We start from the raw sequence: 24,928 nt of genomic DNA, 5'->3' as shown, positions 1-24,928 counted from the left end.
CCCTCACCTGTTGGTACAAACATTAAAAGGGTAAATAATGGCTAGAACTTCCTTGTGTTTAAAAAGATGGAAAATGTTCAACAACAAAAAATTCCAGTCATTTCTTTTTTTATATATTTTAATAGCTTTGATAACCAGGATACAGTACATAAATTAAAAGCTATCTTCTCATACACATAAGGGGATATTGTTACTAAGTTCTTACTTTGCTATACGTGGGTAAAACAGATCATGAGAATTTCAATGAGATGCTCACCCAGATTTGATGCAAATAAACCTTGTCTGAGCTGTAGTCAAATTTTGTGATACTTGTCAAACTTGAAACGCAAATTGAAAAAAACATGGTACTGTCTCAACAACATTAGTTAATGCTTCAAAAGGTTTTCAAAAAGTAATTTGTCAGACAATCCTATGAGAATTCTTCTACTGACAAATATTTCATCCCGAGAGAACGTGACACCCACATATTAATCTTCCGTGTGTGTGTATGTGTGTGTCTGCATATATTTTATTTCTGTGTGAGTCTATATGAGTGTATAGCCCAATTGTCTTCCCAGGTTTTAATTGTACATCCAAGGATTCCTTCCTGCTGATATACCATATGGACAGTAGTTAACATCTATTTGCGTTTTCTAAGCACCAAATACATGAGACCACTGATTAGAGTCATTGGGAAGCTGACCCAAGCCAAAATATAGGAGGATCCGTAAGAGCCCTCATGGAGACTAATATGGTGGAAGGACTTGTTCTGAGCGGTGTAAATGGACGCCGCCATCATCACGCACACAGCTGAAAGAATAAAAAGCACAGAGTGGAAATTACTTTAAATCATCTTAGTTATCTCAACGTGAACATCACCATGCATGCACTAGTTCTAGCCATAATTGTGGATAAGCTTGGCAGTCACAAGATCAAAATGGAACAAAAGTTCATGACACAAACTTTGAATTCTTCCAAAATTTGACAAAATACTTCTCCAGAAATGTTCTATGGCTCCATTAATCTCCAATGGAATTTAACTCTCACCATAACATTTCCAATCACTCCTGTTGATGTTAGACTACAACCTGCAAGAAATATCCATGGAATGCCCAAAAAATAAAAGGAAGTGACCAGGGAATATTCAGAATCATAGAAAGTTACCCTAAATAAATAGAACATGACCTGTAAATCCCCCAAAACTAACTAACTAAATTAATAGGAAGTAATCCAGAAATGCACCATAATCTACAGCAGGGGTCGGGAACTTTTTTTACGAAGAGAGCCATTAACAATTCATATTTTCAAACATTATTCCTTGAGAGCCATACTCAGAATTTAAAAGTAAAAATACATGAAAATGTGAGCATTTATTATTCATTTCATCACTTTGAAAGTAAAAAAGTCTGAATTCTCTTGAGAACATTATTTCACTGTTGCTAATCAATGAGTATCAATAAGAGTATGCATGCAGAAGAGTCTAATGAAAAAAAATATTATTAAAAAAGGCAAAGAGCCATATATACCCATCAAAAGAGCCACATGTGGCTCCCGAGCCATAGGTTCCCTAACCCTGATCTACAGGAACTAAGCAATGAATAAAACTTGGCCTCTAAATATAAAAAATCACATAGAAATGAGTAAAAACGTACACAGAGTGCACGTTAGTCACTTTAAATGACCAAAGAAGTGGCGCAAATCTTATTGTTTGTCATAGAAAATGATAGACATTCAATTCATTTAAACTAGGAGGACTGGGTTTGAAAGGTCATGTTTGAATGCTGTTGGAAGTAATAGACATTGAATTCATTTTCACTAATAAAAGGAAATTGACTTCTCACCATTCACACATTGTTCACTCTTTGGTATTCCATAAAAATACCCACTTACGTACAAAGTACTGTAATGCATGTTACAATTTTCTGACAATGTACTGAGGTTAGTTTGTGCCACTTACAGGCTAAAAGCTGAATAATTGCAGTAAAGACAAATCTCTCTCCCTGCTTGAGCCTGAAGAGCTGGAGAATGAAGACGAAGAAGCTGATGCAGCACAAAATGGTGGCCAGGATCATGGTGGCCTGGACCGTCTGCAGGTAGGCTGAAGGGAGCAAGGAACCGAAAAACGGTTTTAAATTTTCACATTAAATGCAGCACATTCAGACAGATCCTTGTCTAACCTGCATCAGGAGTGTGGCTCTTTGCAATAGAAAAGCAGGTGTTGTTGCAAGTGTACCAGAGATCTGAGTAGAGCACATCTCGTCCAGGTGGTGACACCAACCACCACGCCTGTAAAACAGCATTGAGTGTCTAATTAAAAAAATATTGTTTGCTAATGACTTAGCGTGGTGCACAGCCCTTGACTTCAGTGCAGGCAATGTGGGTTGACATTCTATTAAGTTCTGGTTGTTTGTTGGCATTACTGACAAGTGAACAGTCAAAGTTAGAGTTGTCAAAGGTGATGATGTATCGATACTGAAATGCATAATATATTGTATTGCAATAGTATTGATACTTTACTTCTAGTTATTTATTTATTTTTGAAATTTCTCGTCATAAGGTACATTTAATTCTGCATGACTCTGGTAGGATTGGAGGATATTTTGAGAAGGGTCTGTATGTAGCTTGTAAGACACGGGTGCGTCTGGGAGTGTTCACTGGCATGTGGTCCAAAGCTAACCCAATTTGCACTAAACTCAATCACGCCACCATTGTCCTGGCACGTGGTTAATAGTTTTGCTTGTTTTTATATCCTAACCCCAAAGACCCCTGTAAACGAGGCATTTTCCTGAATTTAGTGGAACTTAGTTGGCCATTTTTTGAGCCCATTACAAATGGACTGAACATTTACTGGTAAAACTTATTTAAATTGTTTAAATTAAACTTTTAAAAGTCGCATGATTGCCAAAGGGACTGAAAAGGCACAACACTGATTTTTTTTATTTATACAGTATAAAAAAAATATCGAGTTTTCAGTATTTTTTTAAAGTCATGCCAACTGTAGTCAAGGGTGTAGGCTTCGTTTTACTCAAAGTCAGTTGAGAAAGATGTTGAAACATCAATGGTTGTTGTGGAATCACAATTTGTGGCAATACACCAATAAAGAATAACATATCCAACATTTGTGCTTGTCTTCTGCTTTGCTCCTTGAATGAAAAACCCCAAGATGTATTATGGATTAATACTTACGTTGTGTATGGTTGAAACAAAGAGGAGAATGGCTCCAGCCAAATGGAAAAGGATGATGAGGACTAAGATGATCAACATGTCTGCCTCCTCTCTTTGGCTAGCAAGTGATAGTAGTAAATAGTTGACTGGACGTTTAAGTAACACTCGGTGCGATGGGTGGTGTTATCCTTTGTTTGTACTGGAGGTCAAGTTTGTAGGATGACAGTCAAGCTTGATCAGAGCCTCTTACATTAATGTCCGTCTGGAATGACAAACACATGCCATACAAACAAAGCGTGGTTAATCTTTTTGATTGCCTCGTAGGATAAACAATATATTATTTGCTCATAAGTTTGGATATAAGATATTGATAATTAGTGTTTTGCATATGAGCTCGTATGTCGATTTACTCGCATCTCAAATCAAAGTGGCATGGCCAAGTGGTGGTCTCCAATGCTCGTTACTCGTCTTGTATCTCAAGGTAAATGTTTGCCCGGAATTTTACTCGTATCTCAAATTCCTTGTATGTCAGGGTACTCGTATGTCAAGGTATTACTGTAATATACACGCACATTATTTATATTTTAGTAGCTGCCACCCAAAGCGAACATTAAAAGAAGCAGAGTTGGCAGATATATAGTTATATGTACACACACAAGCCAGTCAGACAGCCAAGGAACTGGCCCATTCTGCCAAAATGGAATTGTAGTAAAAACAGACTCCTTCTCCCGACAGGAAGCAGGCCGCAATTTGTGTGAGCACATGTGGTTGTGAAAGTGCTGCCAAGATATGGACTGACCCTGTTTGAGGTGGACAACAGAGGGTAAATCATGAAATGTTGGTGCTATAAGGTTCAGAATTATGTGAATCCAGGTTCAGGGTTTAAATAGTAATGAAAACACCAAATAACTTTTTCTGAAAGCAACTCAATAGCACAAAAAAGTAGGATCAAACCTAAATAAATAAGCAATGAAATGATTGGGGCAGCTGAGTGGATAGGAATATGCTGCAGGGTGTAATAATATATCTATATGGTGATACTTTGCGATAATTTGGATCCCATTAAGTTATCAATATGCTCCCACCAAGAAGTGATACATCATTCAAAAAGAGTGGTCATTGTTTAATAAATTACCTGAAAAGTTGCCATTGACATTTTCCACTAGACTAGTGTCTATGTTAACTCAATTCTTGGCATTGACGGTGACAGACCGTCAATTCATTTTGACTGGGAGCCTGACAAATGTTCATTCCTCCCACTTAGTGTATTCTGCACATGATAAAGTCAGGCCATGTTCTCACTTACTTTTGTAACTACAGGCACAATAATATATTTTGAAATAGTTTATACCACTCTAGTGTGAGCACATTCAATACATTGAGCTCTAACATGATATATACTATAATGCAGCAGTACTTTTGTTTAGATTCTTTTCTGCTGAAATACTTATTGGAGCAGTGGGATAATTCCCAGATGTTCACACATGCTCAGAGCGTAATGGTAACATATCTCAACGTAACGTAACCATGGCAGTTGATAACAAATAATTTCATTAGCTAAAAGATATCAAAAAAACTAGGCAAAAATTCTGTTTCTTCATATTTAGATAGACGTGTAAAAACTTTAATTATATCAAATAGAGAAAAAAAACCTTCAGATACTGAAAGCCATTTAAACTGTGCATGTAACTTCTTATATAACTTCATATGCTTACTTTTTGACAGAATCTGTCAAAACCAAGTAAAAAAAAATGTTCATTTGCCCCTCTGGGTCGAAATGAATTGAATAACTAGCGCAGTCAATGGACACCAAATGATAAAAATATTTACATAAGGTGACTAAGAGCATGGCCTTCTGATGAAAACCTTAACTACAATGTGGCCCATGACAAAGATGAGTTTGACACCCCTGCCACAGCATCTGCTTCCGTTGTGGGCTAGTGGCAGCCATCTCAACTGACACATAGACAAAGAGACACTAAATACAACCATTCCTCCTTTCCACTCACCCTTATAATAGGAAGCTGGGGGACTACGCAAGTGTGTGTATGTTTCTATTTGTGTGGGTATTTGTCGGGCGGATAAGAGATTGAGAGAGAAAAAAGAAAAAGAGAAAGACTGTTGGAAAATGCTGACATTTAATGTCCCTTTCTTTCATTAAACACAAAGCCACAGACTTAACTGGGCCTCTGGAGCTCACTCCCTCGTCCCTCTCTCTTTCACTCTCTCACTGTTCCCCTCTCCCAACTCTTCTCTTGCTGGCTTTTGGGAAAATAGCTAAAAACTGATGAAGATAGGAAAGGAAGTGGATATGAATCCTTCCAACGTAGCCCTTTGGCTGCAAAGTATTTTTGCATTAAATCTTACCATGAAACCACTTATGAGGAAAGCTACTTGGAAATGTAGACTTTCATTCATGAGCATTTAGTTTCTTTAATGCATTTTCAATGAATAATATTAGGACAGCATTCAGTGAAAAAATATCTTCTATCATGATATGGGCCATTTTGTAGCATTCATTTTCCATACCGCTTATCCTCATACAGGTCCCGGGGGGTGCTGGAGCCCATCCTAGCCAACTATGCGCACCGGAAGGGGGAGACCCTGAATCAGTGGCCAGCCAATCACAGGGTACAAGTAGACAGAGAACTATTTACACTCAACCTCATACCTAGGGACAATTTAGAGTGTTCAACCAGCCAGCCATGCATATTTTTGGGATGTGGGAGAAAAACGGAGTATCTGGAGCAAACCCACGCTAGCCCAGGGAGAACATGCAAACTCCACACAGGAAGCATTGGGGATTGAACACTGTACCTCATGCTAACCACTCTTTCACTAGGCTGCCTTACTTTGTATTAGAATATTTTTTTGTCCACATCAAAGCTCTCTATGCATTCATTCATAGACTTTGCATTGTGTACTGTAGTGTAGTGATGGCAAACTAAAAAAAGGACTTCTCCAAAAAGTTTACGGGGGTAAAAAACATATTTTGTCTACAGTGAGTAACTGTCCATGCAAGTGTGAACAGGTTAGTGGAGGTGGTGATTGTTTAAACATCAACCTTAGTGCATGGTCTATTTTATGTGAAAACACAAAAGGCAGATCTTCCTTGCCATTGAATCAATACAAAGTATATTGTAAAGAAGGGAAATGAATACATACACTTCAAAAAACAACAACTTTGAATTACTTTTCAATTTTCATCGTACATTTTCCAACTTTATTGTATTTCATTAAACCTGATCAGACTGCTAATAAAATGAACACTACTTAGGATGCAAACAGAAATGCAGTACTACTTTAAAAGTTACTGCTCATATTTTACCATGAGTTACTGTTCAAATAGTATATGTGCCAGGGTGGAGTAGTGATTTAAAAAAAGGAAAAGGGAAATAAATTATTTGTATATTGTTTTTGAAGCTGTGGAGAATTTTATGCTTGGTGTTAAACTAGATATATATATATATATTTTTTTTTAAATCATTGATGAATTAAGACAGAACTATTCCTCTGAAATCTGCCAGAATACGAGTGATCCTTGTAAGGAAAACCAGTATAGAAAATGTATGACAAAACTGCAACTTAATGACATGGTATAATTCAGATACAAAGCCATAAACCAATGCACAAGTTGTATGTAAAGTAATTTCAGGCATTTTGTCTCCAGCTGAACAGCAGGAAATTTGATGGAATCCCCCCTCTTGGCAATAAAGAAAGCTTTTCGGTCAGACAAAACGAAAATGATCTTGAAACATTGCCAATCTTTATTATTCCTTTATTTTGTTTGTTATTCATGTAACTACATTCGTTTTTGTCTATTTCTCACATTTTTCATGCAAAATTGGGACACTGACCATTTTTAAAGGGTTGATTTGGTAGTTTTTTCAGGACCATGGAACAAATTACGGAATTTACATATAAAGTACTGCTCCACTTACGAAATATTCAAGTTAGGAAAAAAGTTCTGGAACTAATTAATTTCTTAAATAGAGGTTTGACTGTATATTCATGTGGGTCAGACTAATTAGGACTCATAAAATGGACAAATACTTACATTAAAACACATACATATGCCCATCAGTGTTTTCAATGAAGAGTTGAAAGACTTCCTTCTGACATTGGAATTCGGTTTTGTTGGTCACTTTTAATGTGTTTAAGTTAACACGTGTTATTCACAGACATTCCTAAAGTGACAGCCATGAGTAATGGCCCCCACATGGCGTAGAGGCTGGTTAAAAAAAATCTCCATCTCTTCTTGGTCTTCATGCGTTGCACATTCAACAGTGTTTTCTAGAGTAATTTTATCAGTCAGCACCTTTTAAAACCTTGCTCTTGCCAGGTATCAAATATCACACACCTTCCTGCTTGTGCTGACAGCAAATGTTGGAAAAACTAACACGGGCTTGCTGGAAAACAGGAGGCAGTCTGTCTGTCTACCAATATGTAAAACACTAAATTTGGATGGCTTTCTTGAGATAAACTCTACTATTGTGTAGGGATGTGACAATATATCAAGGTGGTTGTATATCGCAATAGATTGTATCCCAATAGGTTATTGATAAGGTTCCGTTAAGAGTGAATATACAATTTTAAAAAGATTTCAATGTTTAATAACGTAACCAACACGTCGCTACAAAACATTTCCACTAAAATAGTGTCTATCCTTCCGCAATGGCTGTTTTTTTCACCGCTAGATGACCAATTCATTTTGACTGTAAAATTGGACTTCCATGAAAGGGATACAAAATTGCATTCAAAGTCATTGTTCCCAGAAAGTTTTGTTAGAAATGAGAAGAGTTGGAAAAGGAAATTTGAAATTTGACGTCTATTGTTGTCAATGACAGGAATTGAGTTAAGAAAGAACATTAATTAACAAGAATGGTGAAATAATATGGTGTTGTTGTGTTTTTTGATGGATTACCATGACAGTGGAAAAATAAGCATAATTTATCTATCCATTTAGAAAAAGGTTTTCTTTTTAATGTAGTGTAGAATATCAAGCATTCACTTCCTAAGCTATGTATTCATAATTGTTCCTCTATTATGAGGTAATTGTTACTACTAAGGTTCTCACCCCTAAAGTGTTGTTCTTTACAACAATAAAAACTACAGCATCATCAAAATTATATCCCCAGAGGTGCATGGGAAATCTTAGAAAAGTTATTAAAAATACTTTTATCCAAAAGCAATCTCGCAAAAGCGACCCAAAATGGAAATTGAGATCAACTTTAACTGAAAAGACGAACAAAAATTCAAAAGAAAAAAAGTCACGTGCATTATTTGCATGAGGAGTTGCCATATGGAAGATGAAAAATGAACTTTGGAATGTTACCAGAATATATCAAATCATTCAAAGATAATGGAGCTCTTATAATTGAAATGTTATACGTGTTGTGATCTTGTTTAATGAAAAAAAGTTCCACTTCGTCGTAGATATGAATCAAATCATTCGGCAAATTCAGCAAAAAGAATCAGAAGCACACGAGCTGACCACGCCCCTTTGATCACAAAACTTGCATGAAGTTGAAGCAGAAATAACACGTCGTGCGTAAAAAAACGCTCCAGAAAAAGGAAACAGTACAATAAAGAAACCTTAAAGGTGAACACAGTACAAAAAAATCAATTTCCAGTGCCGTTCTTTAGGGTGTATTAAAGGCAGGATAAACCGTTAATTCAAACTGCACGCATTTTACTCACCAATTTTGCAGAACGGTGCGCACCGCAGCCCCAGATGAGATATCTTTTAGAATTGGAATTAAATATTAAAAGTGAGCAAATATTGCATGAACAAGTCTCTAGGCTAGAGAGCTATAAATACGCAACCAACTCACTCGGCTTCCCCCAAAAGTTAAAAGTTGGGAGATGCGCACTTGTGCGCTGCTGTCGTGGGATAGGTTCTGGGTGTGGCTTTGGGGCGCGTGCACGTTAGGGGGTGGCGGGGTCACGCGCACATAAGAGTGGTGAAGCACTCAGTAAGTAAAAAGATCACGGAGAGAGGGCCTTTAATAGTGAGTTTCATGTGTTAAACCTCAGGTATCAAAGTGAGGGGCCGGGGGCCAAATCTGGCCCGCGGCATTATTTTGTGCGACCCAAGTAAGTAAACCATGAGTGCCGACTTTCTGTTTTAGGATCAAATTCAAATGAAGATAATATATGTGTATTATATTTCCTGATGTTGCCCTTCTTGCATCAAAATTACATTTTTTTATCTTTTTTTTTCTTTGTTTGTGTTTTTCGTTCAAAAAGTACCACCGATTCAGGTTATCTCCCGCCTGTGGCCCGGAGACAGCTGGGATAGGCTCCAGCACCCCCCGCGACACTAATGAGGATGAAGCAGTTCAGAAAATGAGATGAGATGACATGTATTGAGATTTTCTTTTTCCATTTGAAATGAAAAACAAATGTTTTGAAGTCGTTTTCTTTTACTAAGAAAAAAAGCTGAAATAAACATTGTTTTAGATCTTTGGAGAAAAAAAAACGAAAATTTAGGGCTTTTGATCCATTTCTTTTAATCTGATTTAAAAAAAAATCTAAATATGATATCTAAAAACTTCCTGCCCACATGAAATCGAGTTGACATCAATGCGGCCTGCGAAACCACCCGAGTTTGAGACCCTTGTGTTAAACTGTGGCTGAGAAGAGGAAATCAAATAAGGACAGGCATGAAAGGCTGAATGTGTGGACAAATGAGACATAATCATAATTAGGAGCTTTATTGAAAGAATTAGAAACTATCACTGTTGGGAATATTCCAGAAGCGGTTTAGGAGGACACAACATCTCTAAAATTACAGATACTACATTTGAAAAGACAATTCATTCATTCATTTTCTGTACCGCTTATCCTCGAGGGTGCTGGAGCACCTCCCAGCAAACTATAGGGAGGAGGCGGGTTACATTATAAAATGTTTGTCAGTCTCCAAATGGGACGAACTAACCTTTGGTTTACTTCCCAGTTTTGTCATCTCATTTCATTTTCTGAACCACATTATCCTCACTAGGGTTGCGAGGGGTGCTTGAGCCTATCCTAGTTGACTCCGGGCCTGAGGCGGGGGACAACCTGCATCAGTGGCCAGCCAATCGCAGGGCACAAGAAGACGAACAACTAGGGGCAATTTACAGTGTCCAATCAGCCTACCATGCATGTTTTTGGAATGTGGGAGGAAACCAGAGTACCCAGAGGAAACCCACGCAGGCCCGGGAAGAACATGCATAAAATTTTCATTTTAGAAAAAATATATAGTTGTTAAGCAACATTAAAACAGCAAACTTTGTTATTGCATGAGGCTAAACTTTACTAAGCGCAAACATTTTAGGGGTTTGGTTTAATTCAGTGGGTATATAAGATTTATTTTTTTATACTACAGCTAAAAATTGAAATATTTAGTTTCTTTTATACTTTACTCTGCCATTTAGGCAAAAATACAACATATATGCAAATATGTCTGATAGCCGAGTGCACTAGCAGAAAAGCCATAGGCCGGGCTTGAAACCTTGATCTCCAACCTGTGAGGCAAATATTCAAACCACTAATCCACAATGAATTGAGTTGAGTTTAACACTTAAAAAAATCCAATCCATTTGTACTGGGAGGTTAGTTACAAATGAGCAAAAAGTATCTCACCGTCAATGGAAGCCAATGAGTTATGAAGACAAACTTATATAAGCAATGATATATTTTCCTGTTTTTTTTTGTGTTGTTAAGGGTGTTGGAACCAGTGGGGATCCCAAACCAGATAAATTGAGAAGCACTCAGTAGGTAGTACCAAGTATATTTAAACACAGAGTTTTCCAGGTTGGGGGCGGAGTGGTCTGTGTGAGCACCATGGAGACATGAGTCCTGTTTTCCTGCACGCTCTATTTAATAGTTGAGGATATTTATCAACATCACCCCTCAACGCATTACACAAAGAAGGCCATACTTATAGAAACAGCTTGCTCATCATAACGTAAAAAGTTTTGTCTTTGTGGAGCTGTGTCATACATAATACATAACATGGCATTGAAGTCTTTCATCGCATTAGTATTAAACAATTGACATGCAGGAGGGTGAAAAACTAGTCAGTGTTTATTTACCGACACACCCTTCTCTCAAGGCATATCAGCCGTGGGGTGGAGCAATTGGACCTTTACAATCTGTCATATTCAAATAATTGCATTAAAAAAATAATCAACACTGAAATAAGGACACTGACAAGACTGCAAATTGTCTAACAAGTTTAATACTTTAGTAATAGTATCCATTGTAATGAAACTGGATTTATTGTGTAGAGTCATAAGAACATTGTTAGCCAGGCCAGACATTGGCCACAATAAATGTTATTGTTGAAGTTGTAATGCTGCAAATAACTCTTTACATATTTGAGTGACCTTAGTGCATAGTACTATTACTGGGTCTCGCTTAACTTAAAATAAAACCACAAAGTATTTTTGTGTTTTTTGTTCAGTCAAGATTATTAAGTGGAAGAAAAAAACAAAAACTTGAGAAAATAGTCCTTGACTGAAGAATGAAGGTTATGGTGCAATAACAGATGGTAACCATGGGCAAAAATTCTCAGTGGGCCTCAGTTTACTCTGAGAATGCTCTTTATTGTTGCAGTGTGTACTTACTACTTAGAGACATACATAACTACTTAAAGTATAAGGTTGGGAACAGTCACAAAGGAAAAGTGTAGATGGAATTTTTGTTTTTGCCAATGTTACTAGAAAATACAATGTATATATATCGTCACACTTATTGAGACATGAACAAATACACACAAAGGAACAAGATTAGGTTAGAAACATGCACATGTATATTCACCCATTTTTAGCTATACACTAGGCTTTTAGACTTGTGGGAGTGGAGGTTTCTAATTTTTTCGTTGCCTAGGTAACCTTGCTGAGTGCCCAAATATGCACGTTAGTTGTAGTGATTACTCTTTATGAACTCTGAGTCTCTGACTGTATAAAACATAAGCATTCACAGTTAGTCACTTTAAAAGAATTGGATGTCTATTGCTATTTATTTTTTATTCTAGATTATTATCTTTAATATTTAATGACGAAAATATTACTAGACAGCCTAGCGGATGAGTGTTTGGCGCATTGGGCTCACAGTCCTGGGGTCTTGTGTAGAGTTTGTATGTTGTTGTAAATTAGCCTACTATGCATGTTTTTGGAACGTGAGAGGACACCGGAATACCCAGAGGAAACCCATGCAGGCCTGGGGAGAGGATGCAAATTGCACACAAATGGACATGACCTGGATTTGAACACAGGGCCCCAGAGCTGTGAGGCAGACGTGCTATCCACTCGCTCCACCGGGCCACCCGAATATATTTAACACTTATTAAACAATGTATAATTATAACTGTTAATATTTAAGGATTTTATGACCAAAAATACCCCATGAAGTGATTACCGGTCCACTGTAGTGATCACTGTCCCTGAAAAGGTTAAAGGTGGCCTCACCATATTTATTTATTTTTATGATTATTTTTTTTTTTGCATATTTTTGTCGATTTTTGAGCGTATACAAACAAAGCAATAACTTTGGCTCTGTCTTGAACTCTCAATATGCATTTTTCAAGTTTTCTAATCATGTATGGTAAATATAGACTGTATTTTTAGCTTTATCTCTGTGCCCTCTTCCACAAGAGTCAGAGGAAGGGGGAAAGAAAGAGTTCTGGGAAGTTGTTTCACTGCTGCCATTGTTCCACAAACATATCATTCATATGTTGACTCTATTGCAGTGGTTCTTAACCTGAGTTTGATCTATCCCTGGAGGTACGGTGAATCAGTCTCAGGGGTTCTTCGGTGGACATATCGACTCATCTTGTCTATTGGCCATCACTGGCTGCAGATGATCACATGATATTGCTTGCCCAATGAGTGCTGCAAGTAATTTAGCGCACTCATTTGTGATCCGAGTCATTGTCGATTAATTACTTTCTTCATATTTTTCTCCATACTTATGTCAGGCAAAAAAAAATGGTCGGATGAATATGTACAGTGTGGATTCTCATGTATTAACTATATATCTGGAATCTGAAATCTTGAATTTGAAAAAAAAATCATGTTTTATATTACATTTGGTGAATGCGCATATGAAACTGGTGGGGCTCGGTAGCTCCAACAAGGTTAAAAACCACTGCTCTATTGTTGTCATAATTGTTAATGTATTTATATTTTATTTTCAATACTATTGCCATTTCTCATCTATTCTATATTTTCACTGTGGTCATTTTGTGTTGTTCAATGTTGCTCTTGCAGATTGCCTAGAGTAGAAGGCCTCTTTATAAGCGAATATGCAAGCAACAGGAATAGCGGAGTTGGGGGCTGTTTCCTGTCTGCCTGTAGATAAGTATGCTTTGTAGTGTGCTTCTCTGGCACAGTTCCAGATGTTAAAGCTGCTGGGGACATGGTTTAATGTTCATGCGGGTGGCCCACAGTGCATTAAAAGAGCAGAGCACAAACACTAATTACCAATGACAAAGTTACATTAACATGTAGATTTTGAAAGGTAAATAGATTTATTCTTGCCCCATTGAAATCCAAAAATGTACTGAAAAAATCACAAGAGAGGAATTAGGCGTGTACCATTTACTCCCTCCTCCTGTTCAGATATAATAATAGTAGGTAAATTATATGTGTCAGTAGTAACGTACAGTATGTGACACCTGATATATATGGCAGAGACGTTGAACCTGTTAGTGAGAATGGTAGTAAGGTTCTCTTGCCTGAAGGGCGAAGAATGATGGGACTCTTTTGTTGTTTAAACAAACCTTGACCTCAGACCTGTGTGAGTGTGTGTGGGTTTGTGTGTAAGTACGCATGTATCTGTGTACCACGGAGTGACCAGAAATAGTCTGGAAGTCCACCTAATCTTCCTTCCTTCGTACACAGAATCAAACACAAAAGACCACACGGACAAAGACTTCCTTTTCTTACAAACAATTTTATCATTAGCCAACTGTCAGTACACACATTTTTTTTTAAATTGAAGTGTGAAGTGTTTGAGGTGTGATTGGTTGGCAACCAATTCAGGGTGTATTGTGTCTGTTTATTTTTGGTTGGGATAAGCTTCAGTGTTCTCACGAATCTTGTGGGGATAAGCGGCTTGGATAATGAATGAATGATTAAAAACAGAAATACGTATGAGTTACAGCTCCAAGTAACACAGTAAGATTGTTTTATTTATGGTAAATAACTATGGAGTGCAACCTGGGTTTAAACCTACGACCTACGACCTGCGAGGCCGATAGGCAAACTTCTCGGGCACCAGGCCGCCAGTTTTCTGACACACACTCACACTTAGGGACAATTTAGAGGCTTCAACCAGCCTACCGTGAATGTTTTTGTGGGTATGGGAGAAAACTGGTGTGGGAGAACATGCAAACTCCGCACTGGGACCCCCGATCTTGGAACTGTGAGGCAGATATGCTAACCACTCTTTCGCAATGTCACTGACAAACAGTATTAAAACGAAATTCTGTTACAATTGAGCAAGAAAAAGTGGTCTCAAAATCTGTGACATGGTTACGGAACATGTATGATACGAATTTCTGCATTTTCTATAATCATGTATGACACCAACCAAAACAGTAAAGTTGCTTTGACAATTTCTAATTCTCCACATTAAAAAAATAAATAAACACTTAATCTAGATCTTGTTAAAATATTTTAAAAGCTATGTTGCTTATTTTTAATGTTTGCAGAATCCAAATAAAACACACATGTTAAATATACCAATGTGACACAGAAATTGCTCAAGTTCCTTTGCCCGGGTTTCCGCTTTTTTTGTTTCCTCAGTACAAGAGTGTCTTCTCAACTAATTCACTTTCCCCAGAAATTGTGTCTACAGAGTCCCCCCTGTTCAGCCTTACATTTATAAAATGGACAATGCGAGTGAGTCTGCATGCATGCATGTGTGTGTATGTGGCATTGTTCCTAGTGTGATGACTGCTCGTGCAACCAAGGCTTAACTTTTTGCTGAGTAACTCTGTGACCAAAGTCTGTCCTGAGTCCAATAGGATGTGCGGGGGTAGCCCACTGCTGAATAGACAGAATGTGTCTTCATTGACTTCATGAGAGGTTATCACCTCAACCAAACGATGGGACACTGGATATTTAAAGAATCAATTCATGATAATCTGGCTTTATAGCATGAATATTCAATATACCATTGTTTTTAAACTTTTTGGGAGTCAATGCACATGTTTTAATTAAAAAAAATCCAAGGGCACACCAGTATTAAAGAAAGGTAAAAAAAATGTGTAGCTTATAGTTACTTTATAAAATAGTGTTTTAGATAGAGATTAAAAAATGATGAAAAACATGTTATCTCATCATATTTTTGCTCAATCTTTGTGATTAATGGGCTTGTTTGTGTGAAGAGAGAGAGAGAGCTGATATCCCAGCAAAAATCAATGAAGGACATAGACAAAGTTCTCCCCCACAATACACAGAACACAACAGAGGAATCATTGTAACACTGATTGAACATAATCAATCAAGATGAAAGATAGTTTGTGCCATATTGCCTCACACCAAAGACATCATCATCTTCTGATTATCCGAGGTCGGGCCGCGGGGGCAGAAGCTTCAGCAGGGAAACCCAGAATTCCCTCTCCTCATCCAAATCATCTGGCTCTTCCCCAGAGGATCGATCCTAAGGCGTTCTCTGGCCAGCCGGGAGTCATAGTCTCTCAGCGTGTATGGGTCAGCCCACTGGCCTCTTACCGGTGGGATGTGCCCGGGACCCCTCACCAGGGAGTCATCCTAATCAGATGCCTGAGCCAACTCACCTGGCTCCTCTCGATGCAGCGGGTCTACTCTGAGCCTCTCCCAGATGACGGAACTTTTCACCCTTTGTAGACATTCAAATGTGTCCAAATCCCCCTTTGAGCATCTCATTAGCAAATACTATTGCCTTATATGTTTTATTCATTCATTCATTTTCCGATCCGCTTTTCCTCATAAGGGTTGCGGGGGGTGCTGAAGCCTATCTCAGTCAGTATGCAGGCATCCTGAATTGGTGGCCAGCCAATCGCAGGTCACAAGGAGATGAACAACCATTCATACTTGGACTCAAACCTAGGAGCCTACTATGCATATTTTTGGGATGTCTGAGGAAATCGGAGTAGCCAGAGAAAACCCATGCAATTCCAGGGAGAACATGCAGACTCCACACAGTTAGGATCGACCTGGGATCGAACCCTCGACCACAGAACAGTGAGGCCGACATCCTAACACAGGGGTGGGCCAACTGGTCCTCGGGGGCTGCTGTGGGTGCAGGTTTTTGTTCCAATCGACCCAGCACAGGCAGTTTTGCCAATGTAATTTCTGCAGAAAACAAGAAGCACCTACCTGCAATCCACTGATTACACTTACACATTATATGAGTTTTGTTTACTTACCTAGGAAATAATTTGGAGGATGAATAGAGCACAACTTGTTTGGTCACACTTGTGTATATGTCATCACTTATCTCATTAGTGTACCGATGACGCAACAGTGTTAAAGATCAGAATCAGGATGATCATTAAATCTTGTCAGTGAGATTCCAAATTGTTGTTTTCAGTGGAAATTCTATTATTCTTTATTTGGAGTATTCAAGATATCTAAAACATGTTGGCAAGTGAATTTGTTGCACTATTTCTGTGAAAGAAATAAAATGATTTGGGCATGTTGTGTTTTTGTGGCACAGTGTCGCTATCTAGTGGAGATGCAATGATAAATACTAATTCTCTGTGATCTACGACTGTCTTGCGACCAGTTAAGGGTGAGTTATGGGATCCTGACAAACATGGATGGTTTTAATATACTATATATGTGTGTATATATATGTGTGTGTATGTATGTATGTATGTATGTGTATATATATATATATATATATATATATATATATATATATATATATATATATATATATATATATATATATATATATATATATATATATATATATATATATATATATATATATATATATATATATATATATATATATATATATATATATATATATATATATATCTATATATATCTATATATATATATATATATCTATATATATATATATATATATATATATATATATATATATATATATATATATATATATATATATATATATATATATATATATATATATATATATATATATATATATATATATATATATATATATATATATATATATATATATATATATATATATATATATATATATATTCAATCAACAAAATCCATCCATATAAATCATTTTCGAGCATGCGCAGTATGGACGATGAATGAATATGTTTCCAATTTTTCTTCCAGTTTTGTTTTGAGTCAGGCGGAACCTTCGATGGGGAGGAGTTTAAATGGATGGACACAAAGAAATGGACGACGTACCAGTAAACGCAAATGAGCGTGAGTTTTTTAAAATTTTATTTTATAATTAAAGTTAAACGTAGAACTTTGATTTTGTTGTTGTTGTGTTGCGTTTGTGTATACATGCAGTAGCAAGTAGATTTTTGCTCGCCTCAATGCTTCACAGGGTGACGCACCTGATATTCCTGTGCATTGTGATGTTTGCCTATTAGGGGGCAATGTTTAAATAAAATAATTTTTAAGGCAACTCTTAACGTTGCTGTGAGTATTTTTTTTTTCTTGACCAAGAACAACATAGTAAAGTTGCTGAGTCATATTGACACAGCTTCCGTTTGATAAGGAAATACGGAACGTCCAATCGAGATATTTTTTAAATTTCACAATTAAACAAGTTGCCTACATTTTTAAAACGCTTAAAATACATCTCGCTTCAGTTTTCAAATTACATTTTTTCTATATGTACAGAAATTTTAACTCATTATCAATGATTTAATGACAGCTTGTAAAATATTACTTACTTTTTAAAAATATATGTATATTTTTAAATGTCTGTCTATAATAATGTAGCGATTAAAATTTAAATTATAATTTTCTAAGTGAGTGGAAAAGAGAGTTTGCCCATGCAATGTAATGTGGAAGTTCTCTGTTGATTATTAGTATTTTTTTTTTTAAGAAATGTGTAATAGGAATATATGCTTTTAATTTTTCAGACTGTCCCGGTACAAGGAGTGAACAGGCTGGGAAGTCTTCATCATGTCAGGGTTGTCCTAATCGAAAACTGTGTGCATCGGGTGCTACCAAGGCGCCAGATCCCGGTGTGGTTCTTTTTTGATATTGTAATTTTTAAAAAAAGCATACAAGAGCTAATAAAATGTTATCACCGCTTCTTTTTAAGATGCATACAGTCTTCCCTTGATTATCATAACTTCACTAATCCGCATTTTTTTCTACTATTAATTAAAAAAAAAAGAAATAATATTATTTTTTTAAGTTCATAAAAATGTGAAAACCCACGCGGAAACTCGTAAGCGGAAGCCACTCTTGGATTGGATAACTTTGTTTATCCCGTATTCGGGAAATTTCATTGTGACAGTAGCAAAAATGCAGATACAGGAAAAAAACAGTAGTGAAGGCCACAGAACAGCAAAGCAAAAGCACAAAGTACAGAGCAAAGTAAATAGGATCATGAAGAATCACCAAATCAAATCATTAAGACATAAAAGCAGCAAAAACACAAAACGAACAAGCCACTGGCTGCCACTTGAACGCTGCCATATTGGTTGGGTAGCAAAAACAGATACAGACTCAAAAAAAAAGACATTGTAAAGTTGGATAAAACTGGAACTACATACAGGAAGTCTTCCACACGATGGGCAACTTCCGCAGACTGGGATCGAGGTAGAGAATATGCCGAGCCACTCTTCCAAGTTTATCCGCACAGTTCCTCTTGCTACTAGGCGACAGCACTGAAAAAATAGGTAGTTATAATGAGGGTGATCCTACTTTGCAATTTTTCGATTATAGACCATGTCTTGTCTACATTCACCGTGATATTTGAGGGATTACTGTATGTATATTTACACTATATTGCATTTTGTATTTTTGTATTTGCATGCTCAATATATTAAAAAAAAACCTCTTTTTTCTCATTTATATCCTTGCCCTTCTGTAGCAATTAAAGAAATAGGATCAAAACTGTCCAAGGTCAAACACAAAATCCTTGTGTTGTCTGGGAAAGGAGGTGTGGGGAAGAGTACGTTCAGTGCTCACCTGGCACACGCCTTAGCAAATGATGAGACCAATGAGGTAATGTTTATTTCTGGACCTTTCAAATCTAAGCAAAAATCATCGAAATGATATCACAGTTTTCTGTCTGTTTGGATTTTAGATTGCTCTTCTGGATGTCGACATTTGTGGTCCATCCATTCCGAGAATCATGGGGTTGGAGGGAGAGCAAGTAAGTAATATTTTTTTTTTACCTGCAATGCAAATACAATAGCATCAAAAAATATATTGCTTTGAATGTGACTAATTTGGTATAAATGAACAAATTTGTAAATGCTTTGTCATTTTAAAGTTATACAATGAAAATGAGGTGCTAGGGGGAAAAAAAAGTGAAATATACAAATCTTAAAATACCTACCAAAAAGAGAAGATAAAATAAAATAATAATTTGAAAATCCTGCACAGTTTGAAATACTAGCAGCAATAGAAATGTATTTATGAGTTGTAATACAATCTCATTGTTGTAGATCCAAATTGGTACTTCAGAAACAAAAACAAAAAATCTATTTCATTTTTTAATTATTTATTTATTTAGATATTTTCCATTGGGGCCAGTGATTCATTTTCCTTTCCTTAGGTACACCAGAGTGGATCAGGCTGGTCCCCTGTGGTAAGTTACTTTTATGACTGTCTACCGTATTTTGCTCTTTAATAGACTTCAACTTTTGGTAATGTAAGCACGGTGTGCAACATTTCTAGATATTGAAATAATTTTGTGTGTGTTCACTTTCTTTACAATTAGATTTTGCAGCCGTTGGGGAATTTAATGAACTTTTTCTTTCTTGTGCCCTTGTGTCAGTACGTGGAAGACAACCTAGCTGTCATGTCTATTGGCTTCCTTCTCAGTAGTCCTGATGATGCTGTAATCTGGAGAGGCCCCAAGAAGAATGGTACATTACAATAGACTGTACATATGAAACAGACATGGAAATATTACTTTTTATGCAATGTAATTTTTTTTAAAAATCAAAAGGGTTCTCTACAAGTGTTACAATTGGTCTGATTTGCTATTTCAGGGATGATTAAACAGTTTCTGAGAGATGTGGATTGGGGAGAACTAGATTACCTGATAATTGACACACCGCCAGGCACTTCTGATGAGCACCTGTCAATTGTGCAGTACTTAAGCGCCACCCACGTGGATGGAGCTGTCATAATTACCACACCACAGGTAAAAGTTAGTACACTACACTACCACAGAAACAAAAAGTTAATACTTTTGTAATGGAATATTTTATCTGGATACATTACAGTAATGATACTTTTGACAACTACAGCTACAAGTACAGTAATATGATTACCCCAACCCCGCTTTCCCTATAAAAAAAAACCCTATTAGCTATTCATTCATCTTCTATACCATACATCCTTATGTACACCATCGGATTGCCTGCTTATTAGTTAGTAATATTGATATCTTTTAAAGTCATTTTCATAATGAATCATATGCTCCCTTAATGTAGGAGGTGTCCTTGCAAGATGTTCGAAAGGAAATCCGCTTTTGTCAGAAGGTCAAACTCCCAATCATCGGAGTGGTTGAAAACATGAGTGGCTTTGTGTGTCCAAAATGCAAGGTTAGTGGAAAAAAAAACTGCTAAAAAATGAGACACTAAACACCACCTTCTCCTTGAGTAAGCAAAATCGTAACCTGATAGAAATTGTGTAAATTTTAACTTTTTTATATATACAGTGTTCCCTCGCTACTTCACGGTTCAGCTACCGCGGACTCAGAGCTTCGCAGATTTTTTGGGGGAAAAAAAATACAAATGTTACATTGAAACAACATATTTTACATTTATTTTGTTATAACATGAATTTCACTCTCCCTACCCGTATTCTATATGGTGTACTGTATACAGGGGGGGGGGGGTAAAAAAATAAATTAAAAAATAAATATATTTGAATTAAATTCAAATTAAGCATTTTTGAAGAGGAATCCCTACTTCACGGTGGTCCCGGTCCCCATTAACCGCGATAACCGAGGGAACACTGTATATATCTTTCTTCAAGAATCATCTTACACAATTTGCCTTAATACCTTTGAAAATCAGTGACTAAAGTGGGAAAATACATTAACTGCTTTTACTGCTTATACTTAACTATTGTTCGGGCCATTTATAATTCACTCATGATACTTTTTTTTGTCTTGGAATGTCTTTTAGAACACATCCCAGATCTTCCCTCCTACAAGTGGAGGTGCTGAGTCAATGTGTGCTGACCTTAATCTGCCATTGCTTGGCAAAGTGCCTCTCGACCCAAGGATAGCGAAAAGCTGCGATGAAGGAAAGTCATTCCTCAACATAATACCAGACTCTCCTGCTGCTGAAGTCTACAAAGTAATTGTGCAGAGTAAGTTAATTTTAATTTGGGGATTTTTATTTCACTCAAATTTACAAAATTTCATTGATGTGGGCGGCCAGGCCGATGTGTGGTTAGCCCGTCGGTCTCCTGGGTTCAAATCCTGGTCGATGCACCTGTGTAGAGTTTAACTGTTGTTTCATTGTTAAAGGAAGTTAACTAAATTTCTTTTTCATCTTATCAGGCATCAAGGACTACTGTAACATCAATGCTTCAGAAGAGCGGAAAAGTGCATAAAGCTTCTTTTATGCCGTTCCATTTAGAGACACACGACCAGCCACCGAGGGGTTCTTTGTTGAAATGTGGGGGTTTTAATACACAAAAGTATAGTATATCTCACACGTGACGACATAGTCCCATCCCATTTCTGAGATTTTATACATTCATTTCTGTGTTGTGTGTTATTATGAAGACAATAAATTTATGTTATCCAAACTGTCCAGTGACTAGTGTCATTTCTTTAGTGCTGTCCCATGAAAAGATTTAATAAAAAAAATGCAGAAATAAGATTTACTTTTGTGAAATACTTGAAGAACTGACTCGTACCATTATATGCTGTGCAAAAATAATTGACGATCGACGTGATCACAGAGATAATCCTTCACTAGCAACCCTCCCTATTCAACTGTATTGCAACTCAATCTCGTCAATTTGCTGTCAGTGAGTTGATTTATGTTTATCAAGACCATTTATGCTACATAAGGGCTGAATAATATGGACATCGAGTTATATGGCCCCTAATGTTCGCCGAAAAGTGACTCAAAATTAACTGGATGCAATTGACAGTGATAGACATATAATCCATTTTAACAAGGAGGACTGGCTATGAATGCTCCCTTTTCACTGCCATTGATGGCACTAGAAAAAATGAATGATGTTCATTTTCCCCTTAATGTCTAAATGAATTGGACTAATGCTGTCAGTGTATCCACTATTACCAGATATGCCCCATGACCTGCAGCACAAAAACAAATATCTTAGTAATAACTTTCTTCCATCAAATATCTCCATAAATAATACAACCATACTGACAACCTAACCATTTTTCCTTTAACTGCCATTAGGCAAATGCAGATAAGTGATCTCACTCGTCATTTAAAATGTTTAATGGAGTCAATATTGCTTGAAAGTAACTTACACCCCTTAGAAGAAAAATCCAAAATTAAAACGGGATAAACAAAAAAAAAAAAGACATCCCAAGATGGAGGTGAAATGAAACAATGTTCAAATACCATTTTGTTGTGGTACAACTGAGTATAATGAGAACTAAACCATCTTTACTTCAACTCCCACCAAGCAAATGTAACACAAAATAATCACACTCATTTCTGAAAATGTGTTCAAAAAAGTCATTATTGCTTCAAGGTAACATACTTTTCATAGCACAATTCATCACAGCATTGGACAAAAAGATATAGATCTCAAAATAGAGAAAATAAAACTGTTCAAAATAGCATTGTATCCCATTACAGGTTTCTGTTTTTAATAAATACAATTTCAAGCAATAGAAATCAGCTGCTTAAATTTTTCTTGACAAAATTGCTCCCAATTTGCTGTTACTAGGCAGTAGATGACAAGCCTAGAAGAAGCACAATCGTAGAACTAATTTATACTGGCTACCCACTGAAGAGGCAATTTAAATAATTCAAATGTCAGTTCCAAATTAAGAAGAAAAAAGTTGCTCAGAGTACTGTATGGTCACTTTCATGTTTGTGAGGGACACTCTTGAGACACCAGTCCTGATTGACAAGCAAACGAGAATAAATGTACATTAAGTTACTGAAACTTCATCAAGTGGTGCCTGAGGGGCAACAATACATTCTATTGTGAGCAAAGAAGAATAGAACAATCCTCAGAATAAAAAGGCTCCAATGGCAGGGTCACTTTAGTCTTACGTGTACCCTACTAGGCTGATATGCTATATGCAGCGTACAACTGGCTCAACACTATTAATTCCAAAATTAAAATTGTCTTCTCAGTTGCTGAAAATTGTGCTTTTTTCTTCTTCTTCTGCCGTTGTACTCCAATTGAAGGACAGAAAAGCCTTTGTGGAAACACGTAGCGGTGAAATGATAGAATGAGTCTTTCCAAATGATAACTGTTGAACAGTTGGCCTTTGGTGGTCCTCTTCATGGTAAACATGGCCTGAAATAAAGTTAAACAAGAAGTCATGTTACTTAATGGAAAAAACACGGGAAAGCAACAACACAAATGTTTAAATTAAAATGCCATTTTTAAATTAGCAACCATCAGCACATCTAATTAAAGATCTGTTTATTCCTTGTTCATCTCAGAGTTCTAATAAATTCTTGAGTTATTTAGTGTGCATAACATAATTTTAAATTGTGTTTACGTGCCTATGCATGTTTACTCTTAAATAAAAATAATTTGGACAATGTGGGCGGGCCGGATTAAAACGCCTCTCAGCCGGAATGTGGCCCGCGGGCCATATTTTGCCCACGGTGCTCTAGTGCATGTGTGCTCTCGTGCATGTCTTCATCAGTATCATAATACCATTCATCCCCACCTTATCACTCCAGGTACCCTTCAAACACATCAAAGTCTGTGTCAGAGTCGTAGGGAAGGGATGCCGGGTCAGACAGCACCCCAAGGTCCACCAGAGCCCGGTCCATATCTTCAGGCATGAACACTATTCCCACATTCAGGACGATATACTCCATCAGAAAAGCATAGTAGAGGATGAGGACATTCACAAAGAAGAGACCCAGATAAAACATATAGGGGTGCTCGTCCAAAAGCGATTCAATGGAATCCAAGTGGGCATAAATTGTGCTGATCATAGAGAAGTCCCGGTTTAGGCGTTGCAGCGTTTGGGTCTACAGCTGGCATTGGTATCCAGTGAACTTAGGGTGCACATTTCTAAATATTGATGTTGATTATTAGCTGGGCATTGGTGACGATTACAGACATCACGCCTCCAGTTCATGGCTAAAAATAGCAAACTAGCAGTACAAAAATAACCAGTAAGTCACTGGTGACATCCTTGACATTGGTTCTCTAAGCAAAATTCAAGCCATACCATGTAGCCACAGCTAAACAAAGTATCGAGTTCAACGTTAGCAAAACACGCAATCTAAAAGAATAGTATTTTTACGTGTACATCCGTGCAGAGAAATCAAGTGTAATCCATAAATATAGGCCGCAATTCTCTTTGCACAACAACTCTTTGACAAACATTGTTTACTGCATCAGATCATTGCGGACTGCACACGTAAATATCATGACGACATCATTAATTGACGTCCTCATAAAATGACGAC

At 36.9% G+C, this 24,928-nt stretch overlaps 3 protein-coding genes across 3 annotated transcripts; 1 reads left to right on the top strand and 2 right to left on the bottom strand.

The window, feature by feature from the left end:
• Positions 1 to 100: 100 nt before the first annotated feature.
• On the bottom strand, positions 101 to 9,055 carry emp2 (epithelial membrane protein 2). Its single transcript, XM_077735408.1, has 5 exons — positions 8,845 to 9,055; positions 3,166 to 3,406; positions 2,157 to 2,265; positions 1,937 to 2,077; positions 101 to 789 (listed from the first exon to the last, which is right to left on the bottom strand). Exons 2-5 carry the CDS (start codon positions 3,241 to 3,243, stop codon positions 620 to 622), a joined length of 498 nt encoding a protein of 165 aa, XP_077591534.1. The 5' UTR covers positions 3,244 to 3,406; positions 8,845 to 9,055; the 3' UTR covers positions 101 to 619.
• An 8,349-nt stretch (positions 9,056 to 17,404) lies between these two features.
• nubp1 (nucleotide binding protein 1 (MinD homolog, E. coli)) lies at positions 17,405 to 22,087 on the top strand. The gene is made up of 10 exons (XM_077735036.1): positions 17,405 to 17,543; positions 18,215 to 18,319; positions 19,177 to 19,310; positions 19,393 to 19,461; positions 19,867 to 19,899; positions 20,089 to 20,179; positions 20,306 to 20,460; positions 20,753 to 20,863; positions 21,452 to 21,638; positions 21,832 to 22,087. The coding sequence occupies exons 1-10, from the start codon at positions 17,495 to 17,497 to the stop codon at positions 21,882 to 21,884; spliced, it is 987 nt and encodes a 328-aa protein (XP_077591162.1). The 5' UTR covers positions 17,405 to 17,494; the 3' UTR covers positions 21,885 to 22,087.
• Positions 22,088 to 22,738: 651 nt separating this feature from the next.
• On the bottom strand, positions 22,739 to 24,904 carry dexi (Dexi homolog (mouse)). The gene is made up of 2 exons (XM_077735037.1): positions 24,175 to 24,904; positions 22,739 to 23,792 (listed from the first exon to the last, which is right to left on the bottom strand). The coding sequence occupies exon 1, from the start codon at positions 24,446 to 24,448 to the stop codon at positions 24,179 to 24,181; it is 270 nt and encodes an 89-aa protein (XP_077591163.1). The 5' UTR covers positions 24,449 to 24,904; the 3' UTR covers positions 22,739 to 23,792; positions 24,175 to 24,178.
• Between the last annotated feature and the right edge of the window lie 24 nt (positions 24,905 to 24,928).

This window comes from Stigmatopora nigra, chromosome 15 (assembly GCF_051989575.1).
Source record: "Stigmatopora nigra isolate UIUO_SnigA chromosome 15, RoL_Snig_1.1, whole genome shotgun sequence".
NCBI classification, from domain to species: Eukaryota; Metazoa; Chordata; class Actinopteri; order Syngnathiformes; family Syngnathidae; genus Stigmatopora; species Stigmatopora nigra.
This window is presented reverse-complemented; position numbering and strand designations above follow the sequence as displayed.

Bases quoted from the DNA above. Each gene is read 5' to 3' on its own strand.
- emp2 (XM_077735408.1), bottom strand. From the start codon at position 3,243: ATGTTGATCATCTTAGTCCTCATCATCCTTTTCCATTTGGCTGGAGCC. The intron at 2,266-3,165 runs GTAAGTATTAAT...GCTGTTTTACAG, and splicing joins TTGTTTCAACCATACACAAC to GCGTGGTGGTTGGTGTCACC. The intron at 2,078-2,156 runs GTTAGACAAGGA...TGCTCCCTTCAG, and splicing joins GAGCCACACTCCTGATGCAG to CCTACCTGCAGACGGTCCAG.
- nubp1 (XM_077735036.1), top strand. From the start codon at position 17,495: ATGGATGGACACAAAGAAATGGACGACGTACCAGTAAACGCAAATGAG. The intron at 17,544-18,214 runs GTGAGTTTTTTA...TTAATTTTTCAG, and splicing joins ACCAGTAAACGCAAATGAGC to ACTGTCCCGGTACAAGGAGT. The intron at 19,462-19,866 runs GTAAGTAATATT...TCCTTTCCTTAG, and splicing joins TGGGGTTGGAGGGAGAGCAA to GTACACCAGAGTGGATCAGG.
- dexi (XM_077735037.1), bottom strand. From the start codon at position 24,448: ATGATCAGCACAATTTATGCCCACTTGGATTCCATTGAATCGCTTTTG.